Source organism: Propithecus coquereli, unplaced genomic scaffold, assembly GCF_000956105.1.
Source record: "Propithecus coquereli isolate 6110/MARCELLA unplaced genomic scaffold, Pcoq_1.0 Scaffold115, whole genome shotgun sequence".
Taxonomy (NCBI): Eukaryota; Metazoa; Chordata; class Mammalia; order Primates; family Indriidae; genus Propithecus; species Propithecus coquereli.
Window position 1 is genome coordinate 2,075,499 of NW_012135525.1, and position 24,431 is coordinate 2,099,929.

The 24,431-nt window shown below is 44.6% G+C and overlaps 1 protein-coding gene across 1 annotated transcript; it reads right to left on the reverse strand.

Annotated features, from left to right (window-relative positions):
* Window positions 1-913: 913 nt before the first annotated feature.
* Window positions 914-22,766, reverse strand: LOC105820794 (talanin-like). The gene is given in 5 exon segments (XM_012657354.1): window positions 914-964; window positions 14,709-14,817; window positions 19,318-19,396; window positions 22,528-22,634; window positions 22,636-22,766. Coding segments are annotated over 5 exon segments (477 nt in total).
* Window positions 22,767-24,431: the final 1,665 nt, after the last annotated feature.

Below are 24,431 nucleotides of genomic sequence, written 5' to 3' on the forward strand. Positions count from 1 at the left end.
TATTGGCATGTTTTTTGAAGCAGAGCACTGCCTGAGACACAATGAGGGATACATGTCTATTGGGGAGAATTGAATGTAGCTGGGGTTGGAGTGGGAATTATTCAAAAGCTACTGAAAAAGGGTTATTAAACAAAGTCAGGAGCATAGATTCAAGGTCACGAGTTAGAACCCTGGGGTCAGAAGGAGCTCGATTCTCTTGGAAATAATCAGGCTGACCTTTTAGAAGGGTGGCTTTGTGGAGATGGCCATGCAGATAACAGTCGGGATTCACAAGCAGAGGGGGCATTTCTGGCAAAGGCACTGAGAGCTGTGAGAGTTAGGGAACACTCCCGGATTTGGGATTGCTTTCAAAGAACCAAGGACTCCTTATGCAGCCCCATTTCCGGGTGATCATTTTGTATTCCTGTGAGTGTCCCAGGGAACAGAGATGGAAGTGTCTGAAGTGCGGGGGAGGAGGGAGGCAGCTCAGGAAAGGGGCTCGGGCAACCGGCTGCTTGTCAAACAATTGGGGGAGGCGTAGTGGGGAAAGGCCATTCAGTGTTTTCTTTCTCTTTCCTGGGCACCTTGTCCGGGAGCCACTCCTATGACCCATGATGAGATGGGGGGTGGTTGCTCTAATGAGATACTCCCTCTTTGTGCATAAAGCCCTCACAAATGGCTTTTCCCTGGTTGGGCCTGAGCTTGGAGGATTTCCTGTACTGAGCATGGAGTCCTGTTGCTCTCTCCCCACCGCCCTGGCTTCAGTTAGAGTTGTCCTAGGGTCACAGGGCAGGGCAGAGTTAGCTAGTCACCACAGGAGTATATCCTCCTTGTGAGTCTTAACTGTGCTCAGTGTCATGACTGGTCCTGTTCCACTGTGCTGAGTGAACACAGAAAACCAGACCTGCACTGGCGACCTCTCTGCCCTGGCCCCTCAGCTGTGCTTTGCTGGGCCTGGGAAGTCAGGGACGCCGATCTGCTGCCACTGGAAAGGGAATGAACACAGGGAAGGGAGACCCTAAGCTCTCCTATTGTGGTCCTCCATATAGGTAGCCACTTCTACCAGGAATCCAGAAAGGAGGGCAACTATGTAATTTGTCATTTGCATGAGGTCATTTCTGAAAATGAAAAAAAGCACTAAACTCTTATGTTTGGGCAACACATAAGAACTGGGGCTGCCCCAAGCAAATCTGGAATCGCCCTACTGAAAGGGACATTGGTCTCAACTCAATCAGGGAACATTTCCTAAGCACCTGTGTAACAGTCCTGTCCTCTTCCATAACCGGGTATAGACATATCGACAAATGAAGACAGGATAGAGTTAGGTGTAATGATGGAAGCAGGTGCAAAGGCAGCAAAAGGAGGGTGAGGTTCTCTCTGGGGCAGGATGGGCAGGGCACTAGGGAAAGCTTTAATGCAAGCAGTTTTGAAAGACAGGTGTTTCATGGGCATATAGATGGGGAAAGGGGATTCTACAAAAAGAGAGCCGTAAGTGTAAAGTCACAGATACCTGAACATACACAGCACATTCGAGGGATTGTAAGAAGAGTGACATTGATGGGGAACGAAGTGTGCAGGAGAAGTGTCTGGAGAGAAAGGCCAGCTGAACTCAGGTCCTGAGCAGCCTGTAGGCCACACCAACCAGCTTGCACATACTTGCTTAGAGCAGGTCAGCAAACTGTGGCCCTTGGGCCAAATCCAGCCTGCCACATGTTTTAGTAAATCAAGTTTTATTGGAACACAGCCAAACTCACTGATTATATATCACCTATGTTTACTTTCACACTACGAAAGCAAAATTGAGTAGTTGCAACAGAAACTAACTACATGGCCAAAAAAGCCTAAATTATCTGCTATCTGTTCCTTTACAGAGAAAGGTTGGCAACCCCTGGTTAAGAGCCATGGGGGAACCATTGAGGACTTGAAGTAACGATACAGATATAGCTGCATCTCTGATTTAGAAGGATCTCACCATGTCAGGTGGAAGATGGATGGGAGAAGGAAAAAAAGTGGGATGCTGCTGTGATAGGATTTGATTCACGCAACTAACCTTTGGTGAGGGCTCACTCTACAACGCACTATGCCAGGCTGGAATGCAGACATGAAGACACACCCACTCCTAACGACAACTGCAGAGCAGACAAGAAAGGTAAGGGCTAGACCTGGGCAGTAGCAATGAGGGTGGATGGGAGGGGACGAGCCAGAGAGAAGTTTAGAGAGGTGGAGTGAGAAATTCCAGGTTCCAGGTTTGGGACCAGGCGGTTGACTGCATCTTCCCTGAGATGAAGACATTCGAGGAGTAGCAGGTTTATTTGTAGTTTGCTCCCTGCTGGCCTCTTTGAATTCACTGCATTTGCTTAGGAGATGAATTTCTTAAAAGCTTTCTAGAAACATAGATGTTTTAACGGGATTTAGATTTACTTGGACACCTGAACAAAAATTAATTTGACCACATGTGTGCTGTTCTAATTCATTGTCACATGGAAAAGAGCAAGCCCTGACCAAACTTGGAGGTTAAGGTCCTGCCTAGGCCCATGGAACACTTTTGCTGCAGCTGCTCCCCTGAGCCAGCAGGTGGATGGGACTGACATCCTCATGCTGGTACCAGGTGGTGCTCAACAAATGTGCACTGCGTGGAAGTCTGAGGCTGAATCACTCTGGGTCCTAGCAAAAAGCGATGACACCCTCAAGGGCTTCAGTCCAAGACTGGTTAGTAAGGAGCTCTGAACACAGGTGAGTGGAACAGTGGGCATGGGGAGGCATGCAGAGACTAGCAACAGCTGAAACTGTCCCCTCTTCCAGGCTTGTAGGGGAAGAAAAGGCATCATCAGACTCAGTATGAGTCACAGACCTGAAACAGGGACCACCCAGAGAGAGCTGGGGTTGTAAGGAATTCCAGCCACTGCTGAAACCATGACCTGGCCCAGAGGGACAGGGGTGCCCATGGGGGCTGGGAGGAACAAACCCTCCAACTCTCAGCCGCCCCTCTGATCTGCTGGTGTTGCCCATGGGCTGAACCCAATCAGAAGCCAGCAGGGAGCAGGGGGTGACACAGTGGGTGGCGGCCACACAGAGCCTAGAAGAGAAGAGTCTCTTTCTGATTTCTTTTAGTTCTGCAGAACTTGGGTCTGGTCACACTTGTACTATTGAATTGTTAGTAGCAATACTGAATACTTGGACAAATACATCATTATTTAGCTAAATAAATATTTAATGTTTATATATTCTTGCTAGTTCTAGAGCCCCTACCAAGTGCCAGGTACTTTACTATGAGTCACATACAGAGATGGCTAGAAGGTCTTGTGAAGACAATGCCCTATGTGAGCATCCTTAGTACACAAAGCTTTTTGAGAATTCCAGCGGTATAGATTACTGGAAGTGCAGTCCTGCACCAAGGGAAATTTGCAGTTTATGTTTGGTAGATATTGACAAATCCCCTTTCTAAAGTGGCTGATGCGTTTGAGCAAGTGCATTTTGCCACACCTTCTTCTGGTCACTGTTGAGGTTGAACATCTTCTCATGTGTCTACCAGTCCCTTATAATTTCTCTTTTGAGGCATAGTAGTTTAGAGCTTGGTGTCTGAAGTCAGAATGCTGGGCAGATTCAAACTGTCTTTGCCACTTATTGGCTGTGGGATTTTGAACAAGTTATTTAATCCCTTGGTACTGCCATTCCTCATGTGTTAAGTGGGGGAAAATGATGTTATTTAGCCTGCGGGGGTTTGCAGATTACATGCTTAGATAGTGTCTGGCACAGGGTGAGCTCCATGTAAGGATTGGTTGTTGTGATATTTGCCCACATCTTTTGCCTATTTTTATCTCCTGGTGATATTGAAGTGCCACCAGGGTTAAGCACTACCAGGCAGAAGAGAGCCCATTTCTGTGACTCTTGTCCTGCTTCTGAAATAGTCTGTTAGTTCCTGTGCCATGATCTACACTGAGATGGTAACACTTCGCTTTCCTACCTGGACCACAGACAAGGGTTTGTTTTGACGGGCAGAGAGTCATTTGAGTGCCTTGGTTCTCCTGGTATCTTGGGAATCTTGAGTTGTTGGGATTTGACCAGAAGTTCTCCCGGAGTCAGTTTGCCCCAGGGAGGGACAGTCAACCCCTGTGTATTCTCTGTTTGGGGCAAGCCTGGAGGCCCTTGAGCTTGGCTAGTCTTTGCTGTGGCGGCCACCAGATGGAACTGCAACTGCTCCAGAGCTCGGGCCTGCGGGGGGCCAGGTGCTCTGTGCTCTCACTTGCAGCGGGCTGAGGGCTGTGGTTGTGGCTGCCTGAGCTATTGCTGCCGTTGGGGAGATCACACGCCCACAAGGGGAATGCCTCAAGTGGATGAAAAAAACTTAAAGAAGGAAGAGAAAAGCTGCTTCTTTCATAGGCCAGCCTCACAGTTACGCAACTCTGACTGTACATTTTCAGACTTTCCATACAAGTGAAGGTCACCTTAAGATAGATTGAAAAGCATGCATCATAGTCACAGGAAAGTTCAAGGGTGTTGAGTGTGTTTTAGGCATTACTTGATGATAAATGTGTGTGTAGACTTCCTATAGTGAGACCGAGGCTTATGTGGGCAGCAGAAGGAAGTCACCGTCGTGCTGCCAGCACAGTTAGCACCGGCACCGCCAGCGCTGTCCTTTACTGATGCCTGCTGGGTACCAGGGGTTATCCAACGCGTTGGTGCTAATTCTCACAGTAATAAAGCAAGAAAGATACTATTAGCCCAATTTTACCGATAGAAAATTAAAATCAGATAGTTTAACTGTCATGACCACGATCCATCAGCTGGAAAGCGGCAGGTCACATTTTGAAAACAGACCTTTCTGATGCCAGAGTTCCTGTTCTTTCCATTGCCCAGGGCACAGAGCTGCAGCATTTAGAACTCCACAGGACTTGAGAATCCACAATATCTCTGTGCACAGAGTGAGTTAGTGGCAACATTGGAAATAGAATCTTCTATGTCCTGTTTAAGGGCAGGCATGCCTCAGTCTGTTGCACATCGCTTTATTATACTTTGCAGATACTGTGTTTTTTTTTTTACAAATTGAGGTTTGTGGCAACCCTGCGTCAAGCAAATCTATCAGCACCATTTCTCCAACAGTGTGTGCTCACTTTGTGTCTCTGTGTCACATTTTGGTAATTCTCCCAATATTTCAAACTTTCTCATATTATTACATCTGTTATGGTGATCTGTGATCAGTGATCTCTGACATTACTATTGTAATTGTTTTGGGGTGCCACGAAACATGCCCATACAAGACATGAACTTAATCAATAAATGCTGTGTGTGTTCTGCCTGCTCCACTGACCAGCTGTTCCCTTGTCTCTCTCCCTCTCCTCGGGTCTTCCTACTCCTCGAGATGCAATAATGTTGACATTAGGCCTATTAATAACCCTACAATGACTTCTGTGTGTTCAAGTGAAAGGAAGAGTTGCGTGTTTCTCACTTGAAATTAAAAGCTAGAGATGATTAAACTTAGTAAGGAAAGCATGTCAAAAGTTGAGACAGTGGCCGGGCACAGTGGCTCACGCCTGTAATCCTAACACTCTGGGAGGCGGAGGTGGGAGGATCCCTTGAGGTCAGGAGTTGAGACCAGCCTGTGCAAGAGCGAGACCCTGTCTCTATTAAAAAATAGAAAAATTAGCCGGGCGTGGTGGCGCATGCCTGTAGTCCCAGCTACTAGGGAGGCTAAGGCAGGAGGATTGCTTGAGCCCAGGAGTTTGAGTTTGCAGTGAGCTATGATGACACCACTACACTCTACCCAGGGAGACAGAGCAAGACCCTGTCTCAAAAAAAAAAAGTTCAGACAGAATAAAAGCTAGATCTCTTGTGTCAAACAGTTAGCCAAGTTGTGAATGCAAAGGAACAGTTCTTAAAGGAAATTAAAAGTGCTACTCCAGTGAACACATGGATGAGAAAGTGAAACAGCCTTACTGATGATATGGAGAAAGGTTTAGTGGTCTGGACGGATCAAATCAGCCACAACATTGGCTTAAGCCAAAGCCTAATTCAGAGCAAGGCCCTGACTCTCTTCAATTCTATGAAGGCTGAGAGAGGTGAGGAAGCTGCAGAAGACAAGTCAGAAGCTGGCAGAGACTGGTTCATGAGGTTTAAGGAAAGAAGCCATCTCCATAACACAAAAGTGCAACGTGAAGCAGCAAGAACTGATACAGAAGCTGCAGTAAGTTATTCAGAAGATCTAGCTAAGATCATTAATGAAGGTGGCTGCACTAGAAAACAGTTTCTTACTGTAGACAAAACAGCCTTAGATTGGAAGAAGATGGCATCTAGGACTTGCATGGCTAGAGAGAAGACAATGCCTGGCTTCAAAGCTTCAAAGAACAGGCTGACTCTCTTGTCAGAGGCTAATGTAGTTGGTGACTTTAAGCTGAAGCCAATGCTCATTTACTATTCAGAAAATTTTAAGGTCGTTAAGAATTATGGTAAATCTACTCTGTCTGTGCTCTTGTGCTCTATAAGTGGAACAAAAAAGCCTGGCTGACAGCACATCTGTTTATAGCATGGTTTACTGAATATTTTAAGCTCGATATTGAGACCTATTACTCAGAAAAAAGATTCCTTTCAAAATATTACTTCTCATTGACAATGCACCTGTTCACGCACGAGCTCTGATGGAGATGTCTAAGGAGATTAATGCTGTCTTCATGCTCGCTAACACAACATCATTCTGCAGCTTACGGATCAAGGAGTAACTTTGACTTTCAAGTCTTATTATTAATTTTGTAGGGCTATAGTTGTCATAGATAGTGTTTCCTTTGATGGGTCTGGGCAAAGTAAATTGAAAACCTTCTGAAAAGAACTCACCATTCTAGATGCCATTAAGAACAGTCATGACTCATAGGAGGAGATCAAAACATCAACACTAACAGGAGTTTGGAAGAAGTTGATTCTAATCCTCATGGATGATGTTGAGGGGTGACTTCAGCAGAGGAAGTTACTGCAGATGAGAGAGAAATAGCAAGAGAACTAGAATTAGAAGTGGAGGCTGAAGATGTGACTGAATTGCTGCAATCTCATGATCAAACTTGAACAGGTGAGAAGTTGCTTCTTATGGGTGAGCAAAGAAAGTGGTTTCTTGAGATGGAAACCACTCCTACTGAAGATGCTGTGAACATTGTTGAAATGACAACAAAGAATTTAGATTACTACATAAACTTTGTTAATAAAGCAGCAGCAGGGTTCGAGAGGATTGATTTCAGTTTTGAAAGAAGTCCTCCTGTGGTTAAAATGCTATCAAACAGCATTACATGCTACAGAGAAGTCTTTCAAGAAAGGAAGAGTCAATCAATGTGGCAAACTTCATTGTTTTCTTATTTTAAGAAATTGCCACAGCCACCCCAACCTTCAGCAACCACCACCCTGTCAGTCAGCAACCGTCAACAATGAGGCAAGACCCTCCACCAGCAAACAGATCATGACTCACTGAAGGCTCAGATGATCATTAGCATTTTTTGCAATAAAGCATTTTTAAATTAAGGTACATATTTTGTTTTTTAGACATAATGCTATTGCACACTTAAAAGACTACACTATGGTGTAAATATACCTTTTATATGCACTGGGAAACCAAAAAATGTGTGTGACTTGCTTTATTGCAATATTTGCTTTATTAAGCTGGTCTAGAACTGAAGGAGCAATATCTCCGAAGTTTGCTTGTACTTTTCCCAGCAGAGACGTTTATTTCATTAAAGTCTTGATTAAAAAATTAGTAAAGGAATAAACAACACGTAAGAGTTGAGTATTGCTGGCGAAGGCAGAAAGAATTTGTAGGCTGTAGATTCAGATTTTGGTTTCTACTGCTTCCTAGCTTGCCCACTTGTCCTAGTGTGGACAAGCAATGTAACTTATGTGAGCCTCAGTTTGTCATCTGAAAAATGGCAACACTAATAATGTAGAAATAAAAATATTGCAAACAAGTTGATGTGAGACATATGGCATATAGCAGTTACATTGGTTATCTCTAGAAGAACTGTTTTGAAATAGTTTTGGCTACAGATTTTTTTTTTTTTATTCAAGGAAGCTTGAAAGTGAGATCTGAAAAGGCAGGGGTTGTTTGTTGAAACTGGAAGCTATGTAATGCTTAGTTAAGAGCACAGGCTCTGGAATCAAGACTGAGTTCAAATTGCTCCATCACCAGTTAGCTGTGTGACCTCAGGCAAGTCATCTAACATCTCTGTGCTTTAGTCACTCATCTGTGATTGAAGGTAATCATGGTATTTATCTCATTAGGGCTGTGCTTGGATTAAATGAGATAATGTAAGAAAAGCATGAGCATGGTATACCAACATAGTAGATCCTCAACAAATGTTAGGTAATCAGACAATGGTAGTCATCATTAATAGTTAAGAAACCTGGGATCTATGAGTAGAACTGATCCCTGACAGTGGTAATAAAGCAGAAAAAGGTATTCTGTGGAGTCAGAGTGCATTTTGTAAAATAGTAATTTGCTGTCCTGTCTATACTCAACTAGATTTTAGAAGGAAATTCCAACACTGATTGGTATAATTTGGCCAATAATTTTATAAACTGGCTTTAAAAAATAAATGATGAGTTGGCGGAAGGCCCACAAAGGGAGACCTGCTCCCTACACACTAGTGATGGGAATGGGAAATGTTACTACCTTTCTGGAAAGCAAGTGAGCAAGCTATGAAGAGTCTTAAAAATGTGAATGTCCTTTGACTCAACAATTTGACTTCTAAAGGTTTACTTAAGAAAATACTCAAGGAGGTCCACAATGCTGGATATATTCATTTAATAAATAAAATTCATTCATTTCTTTATTTAAAAAACATTTACTAAGTGCCCTTGCTAGTCTCTGGGAATAGAAGAGTGAAAAATGGAGTCACAGATGCTGTCCTCACTAATAGGTAATAATCTACTAGTAAAAGCCAATAATCTACTAGAAAATATCATCATTAAACAAGTGACTATATGGCCAATTAATTCATTATAATTACACTAAATGCAATGAAGGAGTTGTGTGGGGTCTAGGAACACAAACAACTGAGGGGCTTGATCTAGTCTGGGAAGTCTTGGAAGGCTTCCTGGAAGAAACTGCATTTTGACTAAGACCTGAGAGATAGCACAAGTTAGCCAGTGAGTGGGGTGAGAAGGAGACTCAGGCAGAGCAAACAGTATGTTCCAAGGCCATGATCCCTCCAGCTGCCACATGGCAAAAGCTTTGGAGGAGGGCCAGAGAGGATGAGGAGTCTGGCTGGATGGCATCAACCACACAGATGTCCATCACAGAGTTATTTACAAGGGTGAAAAACTGAAAAACAAAACCAAACCCAAATGCTAAATGTCAAACAATAAAAGGACTGGTTAAAAAAGTTACGCATCCATTCAAAGGAATAAAGGTCCCACACAACCTCCTGTATCATAGAAGACTATTTTATGATAAGAAGGAAATGCATGATACAGTATATTGTTGCATGAACAGAAGTTATACAACTGTATATACTGTGTAATCCTGTTTTTATTTCAAGAAGAATAGTGTATATAGGCATAGAAACATCTGGGAGCAGATATGCCAGCATGTTAACAGTAGTTATTTCTGGGTGGTGGGACAACAGGATTTTCCATTTTCTTCACTCTCATTTATCCACGTTTTTACAATGACCACCACACACACACACACACACACACACACACACACACTGACTGTGTTACTTTTGTAACAGGAACCTTTTTCTGAAGGGTATACTAGGTTGTCAGGTTGACGTAGGGGTGAAGTGCAGGGGCCCTGGAGATAAGCAGACTTGGGCTTGGTTCTACCCATCCCAACCCTGGGACCCCAGGTATGTTTCTGTGAGCCTAACTTGCCTCTCTGCAAAACGCACTGTGGTTGCTGTGTGATTACATGATATAATCCCTAGAAAGTGCTTAGCACAGAGTCTCTGGCCCATTAGTAATAGCTCCACAATGTTAGCTAGTAATATTGAAAAGAAATATAACCAATGTTTACAGACATTTACCCCTAGAAGCCATTCTTCCGGCTGCTTGGTTTTGTGTTTAGGACTGTGTCGGGGGAGAAGGCCACATTCTACAGTCGTGGTTACTCATGCTGTGCCTGCGTGGATGGCAGGGCGGGGTGAAAAGAGTGCCCAGAAGTGGGCTGGGGCTGAGAGGACAGATTTCCAGGGCGAGCCATGAGACTGGCAGATTCTCTCCACGGCCCACAACTTATTCCCCTCGCTCCGCTCTCTCTACCTCCCACATTTTCTCTCACCTTCCTCCCACAACCTCCTTGCTATTTTCTATTCTGAATTGTAAATTTCTCTGAGGCCAGAGACCAAGCGTCAGCAGTCTGTCAGTGCCCCGTATGAAGCACCTGCTGCTGTGCCTTGGACCTGCTCTTATTGGCCATCATAAGCTGGGAGGCTTATTAGAGACCCTCCCATTGGGTGGCGCATTAGGAAAGGGCGTGGTGGAGGGAATGGAAGGGAAACATAGATGTAAGATTTAAAGGGAAGATACAAGATCTTGGTGAGGGACGAAGAGAGCACAAACTTTGAAGTCACACAGATCTGGGTTGCAATCCCAGTTCTATTTTTAAAAACTACTTTAGCTTTACTTTCAGTTGAATTCTTTAGCCCCTCTAAGCCTCTGTTTCCTCATTTACAAATGGAAACAATATTGTCTACCTCCTTGCTTGCTGTGAGGATTAAATGAGGAAAGGTGTGAAAATACCCAGCGTGGGGCCTGGCGTCCTGTTTAGATGAGTTTTCTCTTCTTTCCTCCAGGGCTCTGAGAGCAGGTCCGTGGAGGAATGGCCTTGCTCTTCCTGGAAGCAGCCGGCCGGCTTATTTTATGGGTAAAGAAGAGTTTGACTTGTGGCACGTTGACTTTGAGGTGCTAAGACAGCCAGTTGGAAATATCCATCCAGCAACTACAATGAGGGATAGGCACTAGTTTCTAAACCATCTTCATCACGTATACCCCGTGCTGCAGGAGTATGAGGAGGAGTGATGGTTTAGAAGGAGAGAGCACAGAGGAAAAGAAGGAAAAGCTCTGGGTTCAAGGCTGTGGAGGGGGCAGGTTCAAAGTTTGGTACAGGGTGATTAATGGATGAATTGGATGCAGGTCAAAGTCATCAGAGTTAAGGAGGTCAAGAAACTAAAACTTACATTTGTTTTTGTCACAAGGAAAAAATTCTCAAGACCCCCTTCACCATCGTCCACCTTCCAGAGCCAATGACAACTCTCCGCTCCTGCCCAGCTCTTCTGCTTTCGTGTCTCTGAGCATACCTGCACATCCCCCCACGTGTTGCTGTAACACTGTCCTCCAGGAAATGCTATCGGGACCGTGCCCATCCTTTAGAGTCCAGCACAGGTCTCGCCACTGCGAATACTGCCTCTCCTCTCCAGCCTACAACGATCTAATTTTCCTGCCTCCGGACTCCTAAGGCATTTCTTGACTACTGCTCTTTTGCTTTTTTTTTTTTTCTTAAGCTTTTATTCTTCATGGCTAGAATTGGAAGCGGATTTTATCCCACATGCCAACACGAGTCAACTCTCTGTGGCTGCCTAGAGAAGAATCCTAAGACATCTTCCAGGCTCAGTGGGAAAAAGCCATGCTTGCTCTGCATGCCCCTTAAGGGTGCTGGCACGGGGAGCGTGGCATCAATGCTGGATATCTGATGGGGCAATAGGATTTACCCAATAGGATTAATGTCCTTATAAGAAGAGGAAGAGAGACCAGAGCTCTCTCTTTCTGCACCATGTGAGGACACAGAGTGAAGCCCGGCAAGCTAGGAAGACAGCTGTCATCAGAAATTGTATCAGCTGACACCTTGATCTTGGACATTCCAGGCTCCAGAACTATGAGAAAATTAATTTCTGTTGGTTAAGCTCATTCAGTCTACAGTATTTTTTTATGGCAGCCTGAGCTAATACGCTCCTCCTAGCCCCATCCCAGTGGTCCATGCCGAGATCTAGAAACAGTGTTTCCAAAAGGAATGTTACACCAAGAGAAGGTTTTCTTATTTACAAGTCTACTGTGATTTCCATCACAGCCTAGAGAGAATTTGGCCACAAATTGCTATGTCCTTCCCAGAATCAGAGAACCGAGGTCCCCTAACATTTAGCCCAATGCTGGGCTCAGAGTACAAACTCAATAAATGTTTGGTGGACGTAAGCTTGGAGCACCCAGGCCCAGAGTGGAGGAGTTCTGGCTCCCTTCCCAGGGCTCTCCGTCCTCTTCAGCACGGCCTCTCCTCTAAGGCCACTTAGTTTAGGTGCTAAGAAAGAGCTTCTCAAAGCCACTTGCAGTTATAATCTGGGTTCAAATTCCTAAGTAAGTGATCTTGGGCCAGCTAAAAGTCTTAATTCAAGTTCCCCCAGAAAGGTTCAAATCCAAATAGTTTATTTGGGAGGGACAAGAGACACAAGCATGGTGGTAGGAAGAAGACATGGAAAGAAAGGCAGCTGATAAAGTTGTATTGTCAAGCTAGTCACCACCGTGGGCCACTGGAGCTTACCCCTCTGGGGACTCTGGGGGCCATCATAGAACACATGCCTCAGACTCAAACCCCCATCCCACCATCACAGGCCAAGGGAGCCAGGGTATTTACACACCAACTCCTGCCAATCATTTGTGATGGCTGCACCTAGAGGACATTTATTCTCCAACACACCTGTCCTGCTGCAAGCACGAGCACACCAGGCTCCAGAGGCCAGTAGAAGTTCTCAGGCCACGTTCTGGCATTTGAAAGTTGAGCTGATAGGTGCTGAAATGGCGAGGGCCAAGGAAATATGGGTGGAGAACAGACAGCATCTGATTCATTACAAGAGTTGGTATTTGTAACACACTTAGAACAACTATGGAATTAAAATGCTATTAAGTGCTTGGCAGATTGTATTTTCCATACAGGGACACAGCAGTTTTCTGTGTCCCGCATGCTCTGCTGGAAGCTTGCCACTCACTTCTTAGGGTGGAGTCTATTTCCCCTCCCCTTGAGCCCCGTGGCCGTTGTGACTGCCTTGATGAACAGAGTGCTGCGGAAGTGAAGCTGCTGGATTCCAAGGCTAGGTCATCGAAGGAAGCAAGAGTTCACCTGCTTTTCTATGTCTCTCTCTGTGTGTGTATATATAGACATAAATATGGAGATAAGTATAGATATGCCGCGCACACACCCCTGGGACCGTATCCTGAGTCCACCCCGCTGCAGAGATCACATGAAGAGACAACATAGGAATAGAAAGCGAAGTCCAAGGATCTTCAGCTGTTCAAGTTGTCCCAGATCAGGTGCCATCTCAAGTATAGGTGTGTATACATTTAGTGAAGAAGCCGTCGCGATGACCCCAGCCACAGCCACATAGTGACTTCAACCCCAACAGACACCCTGAGCTAGATCTGCCAAATTACACTCAACCCAAATTCCTTATCCACAGAAACCTTGAGAGATAATGAATAATTATTGTTATTTTAAGGCACTGCATTTTGAGATAACTTCTTATGTAGCCATAGTAACTGGAACAGTGCTTGATAAATAAAACAAATACAACCTTACCTCCTCTACTTACAGCCCCTCCTAAGATATGAAAGGAAACCTCCATATTCTGGATTTCACATTCCAGCAGATGGGTATAGCCCAAGCTGTTTTTCTAACAATCAGATCTTTGTAATATTGAACTTCGTAATATGCAAAAGGTCTGTTTAGTTCTGGACGGACATTGTGGTGATTCCTCTGTATACATTTTGATCTCCTTCCTTTCAGTGGTGGCCTGGTTGTTTGGTCACTCACTGCTAGCTCCAAAAGGAGGCCCCGAATGGTCTAAGCCATCAGGGAATCTCAAGCCTCTTGCCACAGTTATTGGACCATGCAAGTCAGGCCTAACCAATCAGCACATGGCTTCCCCCAGGATTGGGGGCATGGAGAAATCCACACCACACCCAGGACTTTTGCTGGGGAACCTGGGCACAGAAGCATTCTTTCTCTGGGAAAGACACACACACTGGAACCATTGCAATAATTTTGCTACCATGAGGGAAACCAGCCTAGGAGTAGCATCAACACATGAAAGAGGCAGGACTGAGAGAATCACAGAGAAATTAATCTAGAGCCTTGACCAAGTCATGCCTAAAGCCCGGACTCCATCTGCATTTTCAGGTATGGGAGCCACGAAGTTGCCTTCACTGTTTAAATCACTCTGATAGGGATGTCCTATTACCTGTAACTAAACATGTCCTAATGAATTCAGGTACCAACACATCTGACATTGTCACTAGAACTAATCCACTCCTCTTCCGCAGACATAGAAAAGAGGAGCAATGTGTAATCTGTATAAATCTTTCCAGCGCTTTCTTTGTACATTTTTCTATGAAACCTTGAGTTTTGCCAAGAAAACAACTATCATTTTTCTGTCTAGGCTGGTAGATGGTCATGTTCTCCCTGTGTCTCTTCCCTCCATGTGTGTCCTTCTCTGTGTCCAAATTTCCTCTTTCACGGGACACCAGTCATGTTGGATTAGGGCCCATCCTGACACCTTCATTTTAACTCACTTACCTTTTTAAGATCCCTATTTCTGAATGAGGCCACACTCTGAGGTATTGGGGGTTAGGACTTCAGCAAACCTTTTTTGTGGGGATGTAATTCAGCCCATAACAATGGGGTAGAGGAAGTGGCTTAGGAGAGCATACATGGAGACGACAAGACACCAAATACAGGAAAAAATAGAAAAATCAGAAAAAATGAGAGACGTTACCTTATCAAACACACAATTTTGGAGTTGTCCAAGTACAACAAAGCTGATGGCCCTGCTTTGATTCGTAGGAGAATGGAAGGCACAAGGTTTCTGACGGAAGATACTTTCTCTGCCGAGGTACCGTGATGGAGATGAACATTGAGTCTTGTTGCCTCTTTTTTTCTAGCCTAGATGTTTTCATTGCAACAATCTCTGTTTTGTTGGGTGATTTTTTTTTTTGAGGGAATACACACAATGCCTTGACTTATATTATTCTCATTGCATCCAACTGAATGAAATTTATGAAGCCTCTTGCACAGTGTGTTCATTGTTTGGGTTGGGATAATTGAAGTGTCAGGAATATTTGCTTATTGAAAACAACTCAGGAAGGCCACATACACCCAACCAGGCCAGGGCCACAAGACGTGCCACATTTTGGAATACTGTGTCCTTATGCCTTTCGCAGCAGGGGCACCTCCCAGGTAAATTAATTTCACACCTGGGGAAGAACACTGGATTAGGAATCAGATGGCTTTATTTCTAATATGGACTTCACAATTCGCTTGCTATGTGGCTGAATAAATCATTTAACTTCTCTGGACTTCAGAGTTCAGTAGGCAAGAATTACATGGTCTTTTCTACATCATAGGGATACTGTGTAGTTCAAAAAGGAGAATCTATGTGAAACACTTTAGAAATCATAAAATGCTATACGATGTGTATTACTACTAATAAAAATTATCATGTGTACTTCTGCTCAAGGATGACGTTGAACTAAGGAATAAAATGGTCCAATGTTCTCATTATTCTCTATTTTCTCCCCAAGCTTCATCCTCCACCCTTTTCTGCCCTGCTCTGTGCCTTGGTAGACCGAGCACCGCAGACTGCACTGGCTAGACTTGCTTAGCTTGCGACTTCTGGTTGGATTTGGCCAATGAGAAGTGCCTGCAGGGTGTGGGAAAGTGGGAGGAGATGAAGGCTGGGTGTTTATTCATCTTGCTGTCTCCCTGACTGGGAGGTCTGGGCAGTGGCTGTGTCCTCCTTTAGCCATAGCTCCAACCTCTTCCATGCCTTTGGCCCTCACTGGGCTTCAGGTAACATCATTCCCTCTCCTTCCCTTCAGGGTGAGAGGGACAACAGCTTCCCACTGTGGCTGATCCCTGGTGCCTGTCTCTGTAAACAACTCTTCATTATGACTCTTGAACCCTTTGAATGTGCCATCTGGTTCTTGAGGGACCCTGACTGATGTAGCAGCATGACCACGATGTGCTCAATAAATAAGCCAACTCTTCCTGAGGGAATAATTGTCTCTATCTTCCAGGATGGTCTGGGTTTCCTCTTGTCCTTAACCATTGGGTATATCTGCAAAATGATTCTTCTCCTGTAGAAACGACATCAGTGGATCTTGAGGAACTATAGGGGTTTGGAGGTCTTCACTGTTTCCCATCAGCAATCAGGATGCTTTCTGTAGCTTTCCCGGGAGGCAAGGTCTCTGTTCTTCCTCTGGTACCTCCTGCACTCCTATGCTCAGGCGTTCCGGGAATTCAATCTGCCCTTCTCTCTCACCACAGGGAGGTTCCTCGCTGAGCTCCACGTGGAACACAGCCTCTTTCCTCTTTCCCACTCCCCGGCCCCAGCATCCCTATTTCTGTTTGTGTGGCCACGGCTTGGGATCCTGTCTCATCTTTAACATCTCTGGCTGCTCCTACATGCCAGCAGGCAGCAAGGGCTGCTGCTTCTTCCCTTCACAATACTTCTGCATTGCTCTTTGCACACTCACCATCTCATTCAGGACCTCTCTGAAATCCTGGATTCTGTGGCAGGATTTCCCATTGACCTTCCTTTCTGCAGTCTCTCCCCAATACAGCCCATAGACTTTTGCTTCCTTAGCTTTCCTGAAACTTAGCTTTCATTGTGCTCCTCTCTGTATGAAAACCTTCAGTGACTCTGCCGTTCATGGGACAAAATCTGATCTCCTGATCTTGGCGTTCAAAGCCTTGCACACTCTGCTTCTTGGCTACTCACTACCTGATAACCCTGTTCTGCTCTCCTAGCTCCTTGCTGATGCTGCTAGAGACTTTCCAGCCTCCACGGCCCCAGGAGTGCCAACCTCTGCCTCCTTGTGTGAACCTTATTCATCCTTCAGAGCTGAACCCCAATGCCACTTACTCTCTGAAACCTTACTTGACCACCACAAGCCACAGTGAGGCTTGTCTCCTTTCAAGCTCTCTTGGAAGTTCCAGGACATGTTTGCTGAACCGGACCTCAGCTCCTAAGAATGCTGTTTACACTAGTCAATTGAGGCTTCAATTCCCTGTCTTGTATGGATAGGGCCTTAAACGTGGTTTGGCCACATATGTCTTGCATAGTAATAGGCCCTTACTATTTATTGAATGAATAAATAAATATGCGAACTACATCAGCTTATCCAAACTGCTGATCTTTGAGGGATTGGGCACTCACTCGTATTTTGCATGTTGGTAGATCCCTGGCACTAAAGCCACACATTTAATACTCAGGTAGGCTTTGGGTCTAAGAAGGAACAGTGATGATGATGATGATGATGATGATGATGATGATGATAAAAACTAAAATGCCTACAACTTGTTGAATATCTATTGTGTGCCAGCACTTCACATACACAGTCTCTTTTTATCTTCATAACCAACTTGTATTGGTATTATTACTATCCGCACTTTACGAATCAGGAAATGGAAGATCCAAGCAACTAAGCAAATTTCCCAAGATAACACATAGAATGGGGTGCAAGGCTGAATTCGAACCTGAGACTTACAATGCTGAAGTCTGCTCTGTCAACCAAACACCAGGCAGCCTTTGGAAGTGTCCTGCAGGTGCCCACAGGAGTGCAATGTAGCATGTAAATGCATGTGCGACACCGTGTCTTCCTTATCTTCCTCTACTGAGGGCCGGGCTCCAATCCTGCAGCTCTCTGTACTCTCACACTAGGACATGCCTAGGACATGGCCTTGAACATAACCGACACTCACTGATAGTGTATTAATTGATTCTCAGCTCTAACCCACTTCATGCCCAAATTCCAAGTGTGTTTTGTAGGAGGGCTTGGCTAGGTTTCACTACAGGTGTAACTAGGGATTCTCTTTCCACTCCACCAATATCATAAAACCTTTAGCTTACGTATTTACTTGTCTCTACAGCTCTCCCCTTGAAGGGACTTTGTGCTGTGTCACCTTAGCTAAGCTGGAAATATTTCCCAGAACACGCTTCCCTGTATGGTTCCAGAGTAGGACTGGCCACAGGAGACATTTACACGAGACTGGGAAGCAGTAGCAGCTCTTTGCAGAGTGGTGCAGGCGCCAGGTGGGCCCCTGAGATCATGCTGCGCTGATGGCTCATCTCACTGGTGTGGGGCAGTCCCTGGGCCTGTGGTTCCTCCAGCTCCCGCCCAATCTCCTGCAGAGTCTCTGAGTCGCAAGCTTGCTGTGTGAGCAGATTCATGGAGCTGGTGCCAGTTTCTGCAGATCCACACGTTGTCAAAATTGGAGGTGATGAGAGACATACACGGGTTCCACTCTGTCCTCATCAGCGCCAGTTTTTCTCATGCTTCCCATTTGTGCTGCTCTCCCCCCTGCGGATGCAGCGCGCCTTCCAGACCATCAGAGCTGCTGACCTCCAGCGTCTGCAGGCCCCACCAGGCACAGGGGCAACTACCTGCCATCGGCTCCTCCACCAGCTCTCACAATCATGCTAATTTTTATACCAAATATCTTGTTCCACATCACCCAGAGTGGCTCTGCCTCACTGATTAACCCTGGATGATACATCCCTCTTCCCTGGGTCCCCAGGATATGACAATTGGGCAAAGTCACTGTCAAAGCAAGAAGAAAACCTAGGGTGGGTGAGCCTCCTACCCCTTCCTTTTCCCTCCCCACGGACTGTGCTGTTTTCAGAGGCAGGAGCTAGATCCATCTGACCCATAGTGGGACCCAACTTAAGACACCCCAGAGTTATTCAGGACTCTGCTTGCCCAGACAAACCCAAGCTGAACTCAGTCTGATGTCACTGCTTTTAGAGGCTGTGTGGTCACCCCCAGCCCTTTGTGGTTTCTCTCAGAAGTCACTGGCACCTGTGCATGGAGCTGGGCCTGTAGTTAATCACTGGTGGCCTAGAGTACAGGGTCACTTCAGTGCGATGATCCCAGGGGCTCTGAAGACTGATGTTCAAAGCTGTCTGCCTTTGACAAGGTGTTTGAAAGTCCGAAATGTTACCAATAGGGAGTCTTTTCTTTGGCTCACACTTCTTGATACTTATTATTTAAAAGACATGCACCTTTGATGAAAGAATCATTTGCAGAGTGTAGTGGAAAGAATGTGGCTTCTGGAATCAGATAGCTCTGAACTCAATCCTATTTCTGCCATTTAAAATAGCTGCGAGACTGCAATAAAATAATTATTTAACCTCTTCAATCTGCGGTTTCCTCACCTATCAAAATGAGGGTAACAATATCCAATCTGGTATCCAAGGCAACAGTGTGACAGTACCTAGCCCAATGCCTGGCACCTGGTGATCCCAAGTAGATGTTAGCGTTACTCTGATTTCCTTCTCTTGAACTGAGTCATGCACTGAAGTCCCAGGAAGGCCCTGGGTGTACGTTATTGTCACTGCATCCTCATCACGGTTGGCATCTGGTGGGGGAGTGGGTGAGGGTCTGCTGTGGATGCGAATGTGTGCTTTGGTAGGGTGGACAGAGAAAGAGAGAGAGTTAACAGCTAGTTTCAGAAGCGAGGAGAGGTCAGCAGAGGAGGAGATAAGTAAGATGGAAAACCGGCTCAATTCCATCTCCCTTTCTCCACATCCACTGCCACCATCCTAATTCGAGTTGTCTTCTCCTTCCTGGGTCACTTCCATAGTCTCGTCTGGTTCTTTTGACTCTATTTTTATCTCTTTCTTCATTTGTTTTCTCCTGGGAAGCCAACGATCTTTTTAAAACGTAAATCTGATTTTCCTTAACCCTTTGACCCTTTCTGTGATAACTTGGTGTTTGATCTAAACCCTCCTTGTGGCCTGGAAAGTGCTCCATGCCCCGACCCCTGGCTACCCTCCTCCCTCCACTGCATTTCTCTCTTCTCCCCTCCCGCTCACCACCTTTTAGTCCCTCTAGAATCGCCCCAGCCCCTCAGACCGGTGAGCTCCAGGCCTTGCCTGTCTCTCTTTCTGGCTCCCTCCTTCCCCTCTCCTCTCTCTGTCTCTCTCCCTCTCTCCCCCACCCCCCAAACACACACTTTTTCACTTCATTCTTCTGGCTGACTGCTACCCAACCTTCACATCTTTGTTCAAAAATGTGATTTCTTCAGAGAGTCTCCTGATTTCCCAAACAAAACCAGGCTTCTCTCTAATTTTTTCTCATAGAAGATCTCTTGTGCATGTTTTTTCTTATAGCCTGTGTCACACTTCAAAAGTATAGAATGACATGTGTAGCTTCTCTCTCAGTGCTGTCTCCTCACCTAGAGTGACTCCCCCACTGTCTGGGGGATCCTGTGGTATTGCCACCAGCCGGTCCCCTGCTGCACGCATTGTGTCAGTAGTGCTGGTCGATGATGACGAATGAGGACAGTGTAACCCAGGGGCAGGTCTCCTGGAGGCATTCACACTTTCTCTCCTCACAGAGGAGCCACAATTCTTGAGTGTGTGTCATACGAAATCCACCCAGAAAACACAGACCCTGTTTACCTCTATACTTAATTTGTTGTTTCCTACTTTTTCTTTCTTAAATGAGGTATAACTTACACAGAGTATATGGCACAAATATTAAGTGTTCAGGTGGTGAAGTTTTCATATGTTCACACCCATGGAATCATTACCCCCATCAAGATCTAGAACAGTCCAGCATCTGACAGCCTCTTCCAATTCCATAACCCTCGAGCCGACTCCAGACAAGGTAACCACTATTCTGAGCTCCTTCTGCACAGATGAGTTTTGTCTGCTTCTTACATAAATGGAATCATGCAATGCACATGTTTTCGTGTCTGGCTTCTTTTGCTCAACATGTTTTCAGAGTCATTCAAATAGCTGTGTGTAGCAATAGTTTCTTTTTTTCAATTTGTTTAATTGCTGAGTGGTATTTCATGGAATGTATACTTTACTCATTCTACTGTTGTTAGATATTCAGTTGTTTTCAAGGTCAGGTATTATGCAGATTCTCTTAGATATATTTTGGTGCACACATCTTTGGGTATAGAGTAGGAGTGGAGTTAGTGGATCTATATATCTTTAAGCCAGTCTTTTTTGTCTTATGGTACATCCTCAGAAAAATTTCTGGCCCGTCTTAACCTTAATTTACAAATGAGATAAGTCAGAGGTGGTTATCCATGTGTAAAAGGCTATTTCCTGGCCAGAGTCCTTCATATGGCTTGTCTTTAAAGTCCATGTCATGTGTTGGTGTCAAGGTCACTTAACTATTTGACAATGAGCCTATGGCAATGACAGGCCAGAACAATTTAAAATCATAATCTGAAGGGATTCTGCCATCGAAGCTTAGTCAGGAGCCATGATAAATCATCTCTAAAATGGCAATCTGAGCCAATAAGAAAATATTATTCTCTTTATTTCAATTGCTGAGTTACAGACACAGTTGAAGGGCACATTATTCCAATTACAATGATCCTAAGGCAATTGCTTTGGCCATTCCTATAAAATGCTGTAGCTATTTCTGATGTATCATTTATTCACTGATTTATACTATTGCCAGTAGCAATACTGACTATCTATATATCCCAGTCATGGGAGTCTTTCTTAGACAACTACATAGCAATGTTTTCCCTTCTACAGGAACACATACAGGTAATAAGCTATGACCATTAAACAACATTCGCCAAATTCTGTGTGCCTTTTTCCCAAAAGATAAATTACTCTGAAGGAGGAAAACTATAATCCCTACAGATTCTCTTGCTAAAACATCTCCTTATCTAGAACAGATGCATATTTGCTGTTTTCATGTTCCTTCTAGCCAGAGAATACACAAACATTTCCCTGACTTCCCTATTTGAGACAAGAAAATCAGTTTCTGCCCCAGGGAAGGTAATAAATGCAGTTATGACATCTTTCCAATTAAGGCAATGGGCCAATTCTTCTCTAGACCATGGAGGGCTCTAGACCTCTAGACCTTTCTGTATCTGCGATTAAAAACTCAAGGGGCCTCTCAGCTTGGGAGGCCAAGACCACCCCGTGGTGATGGAGGGAACTTTCAGCACAGAGATGGAAGCACGCTGGAAATATCTGGACTCTGCTTTGAGTGGAAATGTAGAGACAGCCACATCTTTTGGACACCCTCCTCTCAGTGTCCTGAACTCTTGAAACATCCTCCTCGTTGTAATGAAAAGTACCCCAAGAGAGGTAAGGAGCCTCCAGATTTGGCTAATTCTGAAACAGAATTATATGACCTCATTGAATTCTCATGATAAGCTTATCAAGAAGATATTACCATCATCCCCAGTTACAAAATTTGGAAACTGAGCCTCCCAGAGGTTGAGTGTTTTGATTAAGGTCACGCAGCTTCTAAGTGTTAGAATGAGGATTTGAACCCAGGCAGCCCAACTCCGGCCCCGACAGGGTCTGGGATAGAGCATGCCCCAACTCTGGGTGTCATCCTCTCATCTTCTACTCCACTTTTTTACAGCTTCATTTAAAATATCATGCAAGGTTACCTTCACCACACAGAGGAGGTGAAGATACAAATAAATATGGGGGAGGAGGAAATGGAAAATAAAACTCCCACTGGGGTCTGGCTATTAATGTTTCTGCCTGTTCCTACACTGGAATAGGTCTGGTTCTGAGTCTGCTACTGAAAGAAACCAAAAATGACCTTGAATTGAAACTCCTGCATAGGAAGGTACCGTGACGAGCTCAGAGAGATCACAGTGCAACTCTGCAAGGGCTGTCAGCACATCGTCATGGTTGCTTCCAGTTGGCGGGTGGGGAGGAAGCTGAGTAGGTGGTTTCCAGTTCCAATGAACTACCTGACTGCCAACACCAAGCTTGGGTTTTCCTCTCCGAAGGATAGAGTGGCTGGAAGGTGTCTTTCCAAGAGGAAGCTTCTTTCATCAGCAGCTCATGAGGAAGGGTTTTCTTCAGTAAATACAAACATCAGCCAAGCCCTCTGCTCTTTGACCTCATCTCCTATTGTTCTCCTTCTTTTCTCTGCTTCAGCCACACTGGCCTTTTTGTTGTTCCTGGAACATGCCAGACACACTCCTGCCTCAGGGCCTTTGCACATGCTCTTTCCTCTGCCTGGAACTTTCCCCCCCAGATACTCCTACCATGGCTTGCTTCCCCTTCTCTCTCATGCCTTTCCTCAAATGCTGCCTTCCCAGCAAGATGGTCCCTAGTTCCCTGTTGTACAATAATTACATCTTGAACTCCACTCTCTTCAACACTCACGTTCCCTCTCCCTTCCTGTGCTTGGTTTTTTCCTTAGCACATTCCACCTTATAATCTACTACACATTTTACTGAATTATCTTGTTTTTTGACCGTCTTCCTAGCTGAGGGGAAGGACTTTTGTCTGTTTGGTCCCCCTTTGCATTCTGGCATGTAGAATAGTGTGTAGCCAGTGCTCAACAAAAACATGTTGAATGAATAAATGAATGAATGAATGAGTTTTAGCTCTGCCATTTAGTAACCAGGCCAGATTTAGCAAATTAGTTAACTTTTTCTAAGCCTCATTTCTGCATCTGTAAAATTGTTTCCCTCCTGTTGTGAGTTTTCAACAAGACTACAAAAGTACACACCCAGCACAACACTTGCATAGACTCAATAAAGGTTGGTTTAATTATTTACTTTGTGAGTTCAACGAAAAAAATACAAACAATAGTAGCAAACATTTGTTGAGTATTTACTGTGGGCCCAGCACTGTTCTAAGCATTTATGTATCTTAACTCATTTAATCCTTGCAACACCCTGAAATGTATGTACCATTATTATCATCATCGTTGCTTTAAAGATAAAGAAACTGTGAGGGTAACTTTTTTGAGGCCACATGACTAGTAAATCATAGAACCTGGCTTTGAACTCAGGCCCACTGTCTCCAAAGTCCATACCTTAACTACTTCACCATACTGCTTCCTCACAGCAAGAAGACGTAATTCATATAACAGAGGTATAGGAAAATCCATTTAAATAGTGAAGCCTCCTATTTACAAATTTTAGTTTTGACACTTACGTGATGTCTTTGGGGATCAAACATGATGATAATTCAATTTCAAAATCAAAAGGAATATTTAGATAGAGGCCAAATTGTATTTAACTCCAAGCCATGAAATATCTTTGGTCATGAAATGCTACCATTGAGGAGATATTTGGAAACTGTGTTATATTTAGACACATTCTATATGAACATATATAAGATATATTTTAAAATAGAGAGTAGTGTCACTGACTTTCCAGAGTTGAGTGGAAACAAAAAACAGGGCCATGAAGACACACCCTAAACCCGGCACCTGCTTTTGAGGCTGCTTCAAATATTATTGTCCTGTTTTTCTTGTGAATTGGCTTCAATCACTTGTGATTCCTGTGCATCTAGCATATCTCATAACCAGCAGTCATTCATGGTCTATTTTGAGTTTGGGCGTTAAAATACTAGGTTTCGTTCATGAGCAAAGCTCAGTGAGGCCAAGTCTTCTCCGTTCGAGGTGCCGGCTCCACAAGTCACTGCACACCCAGCAGGGAGGCGCACACACAAACTTTCCAAATCGTCTTCAAAGGTTTTCGG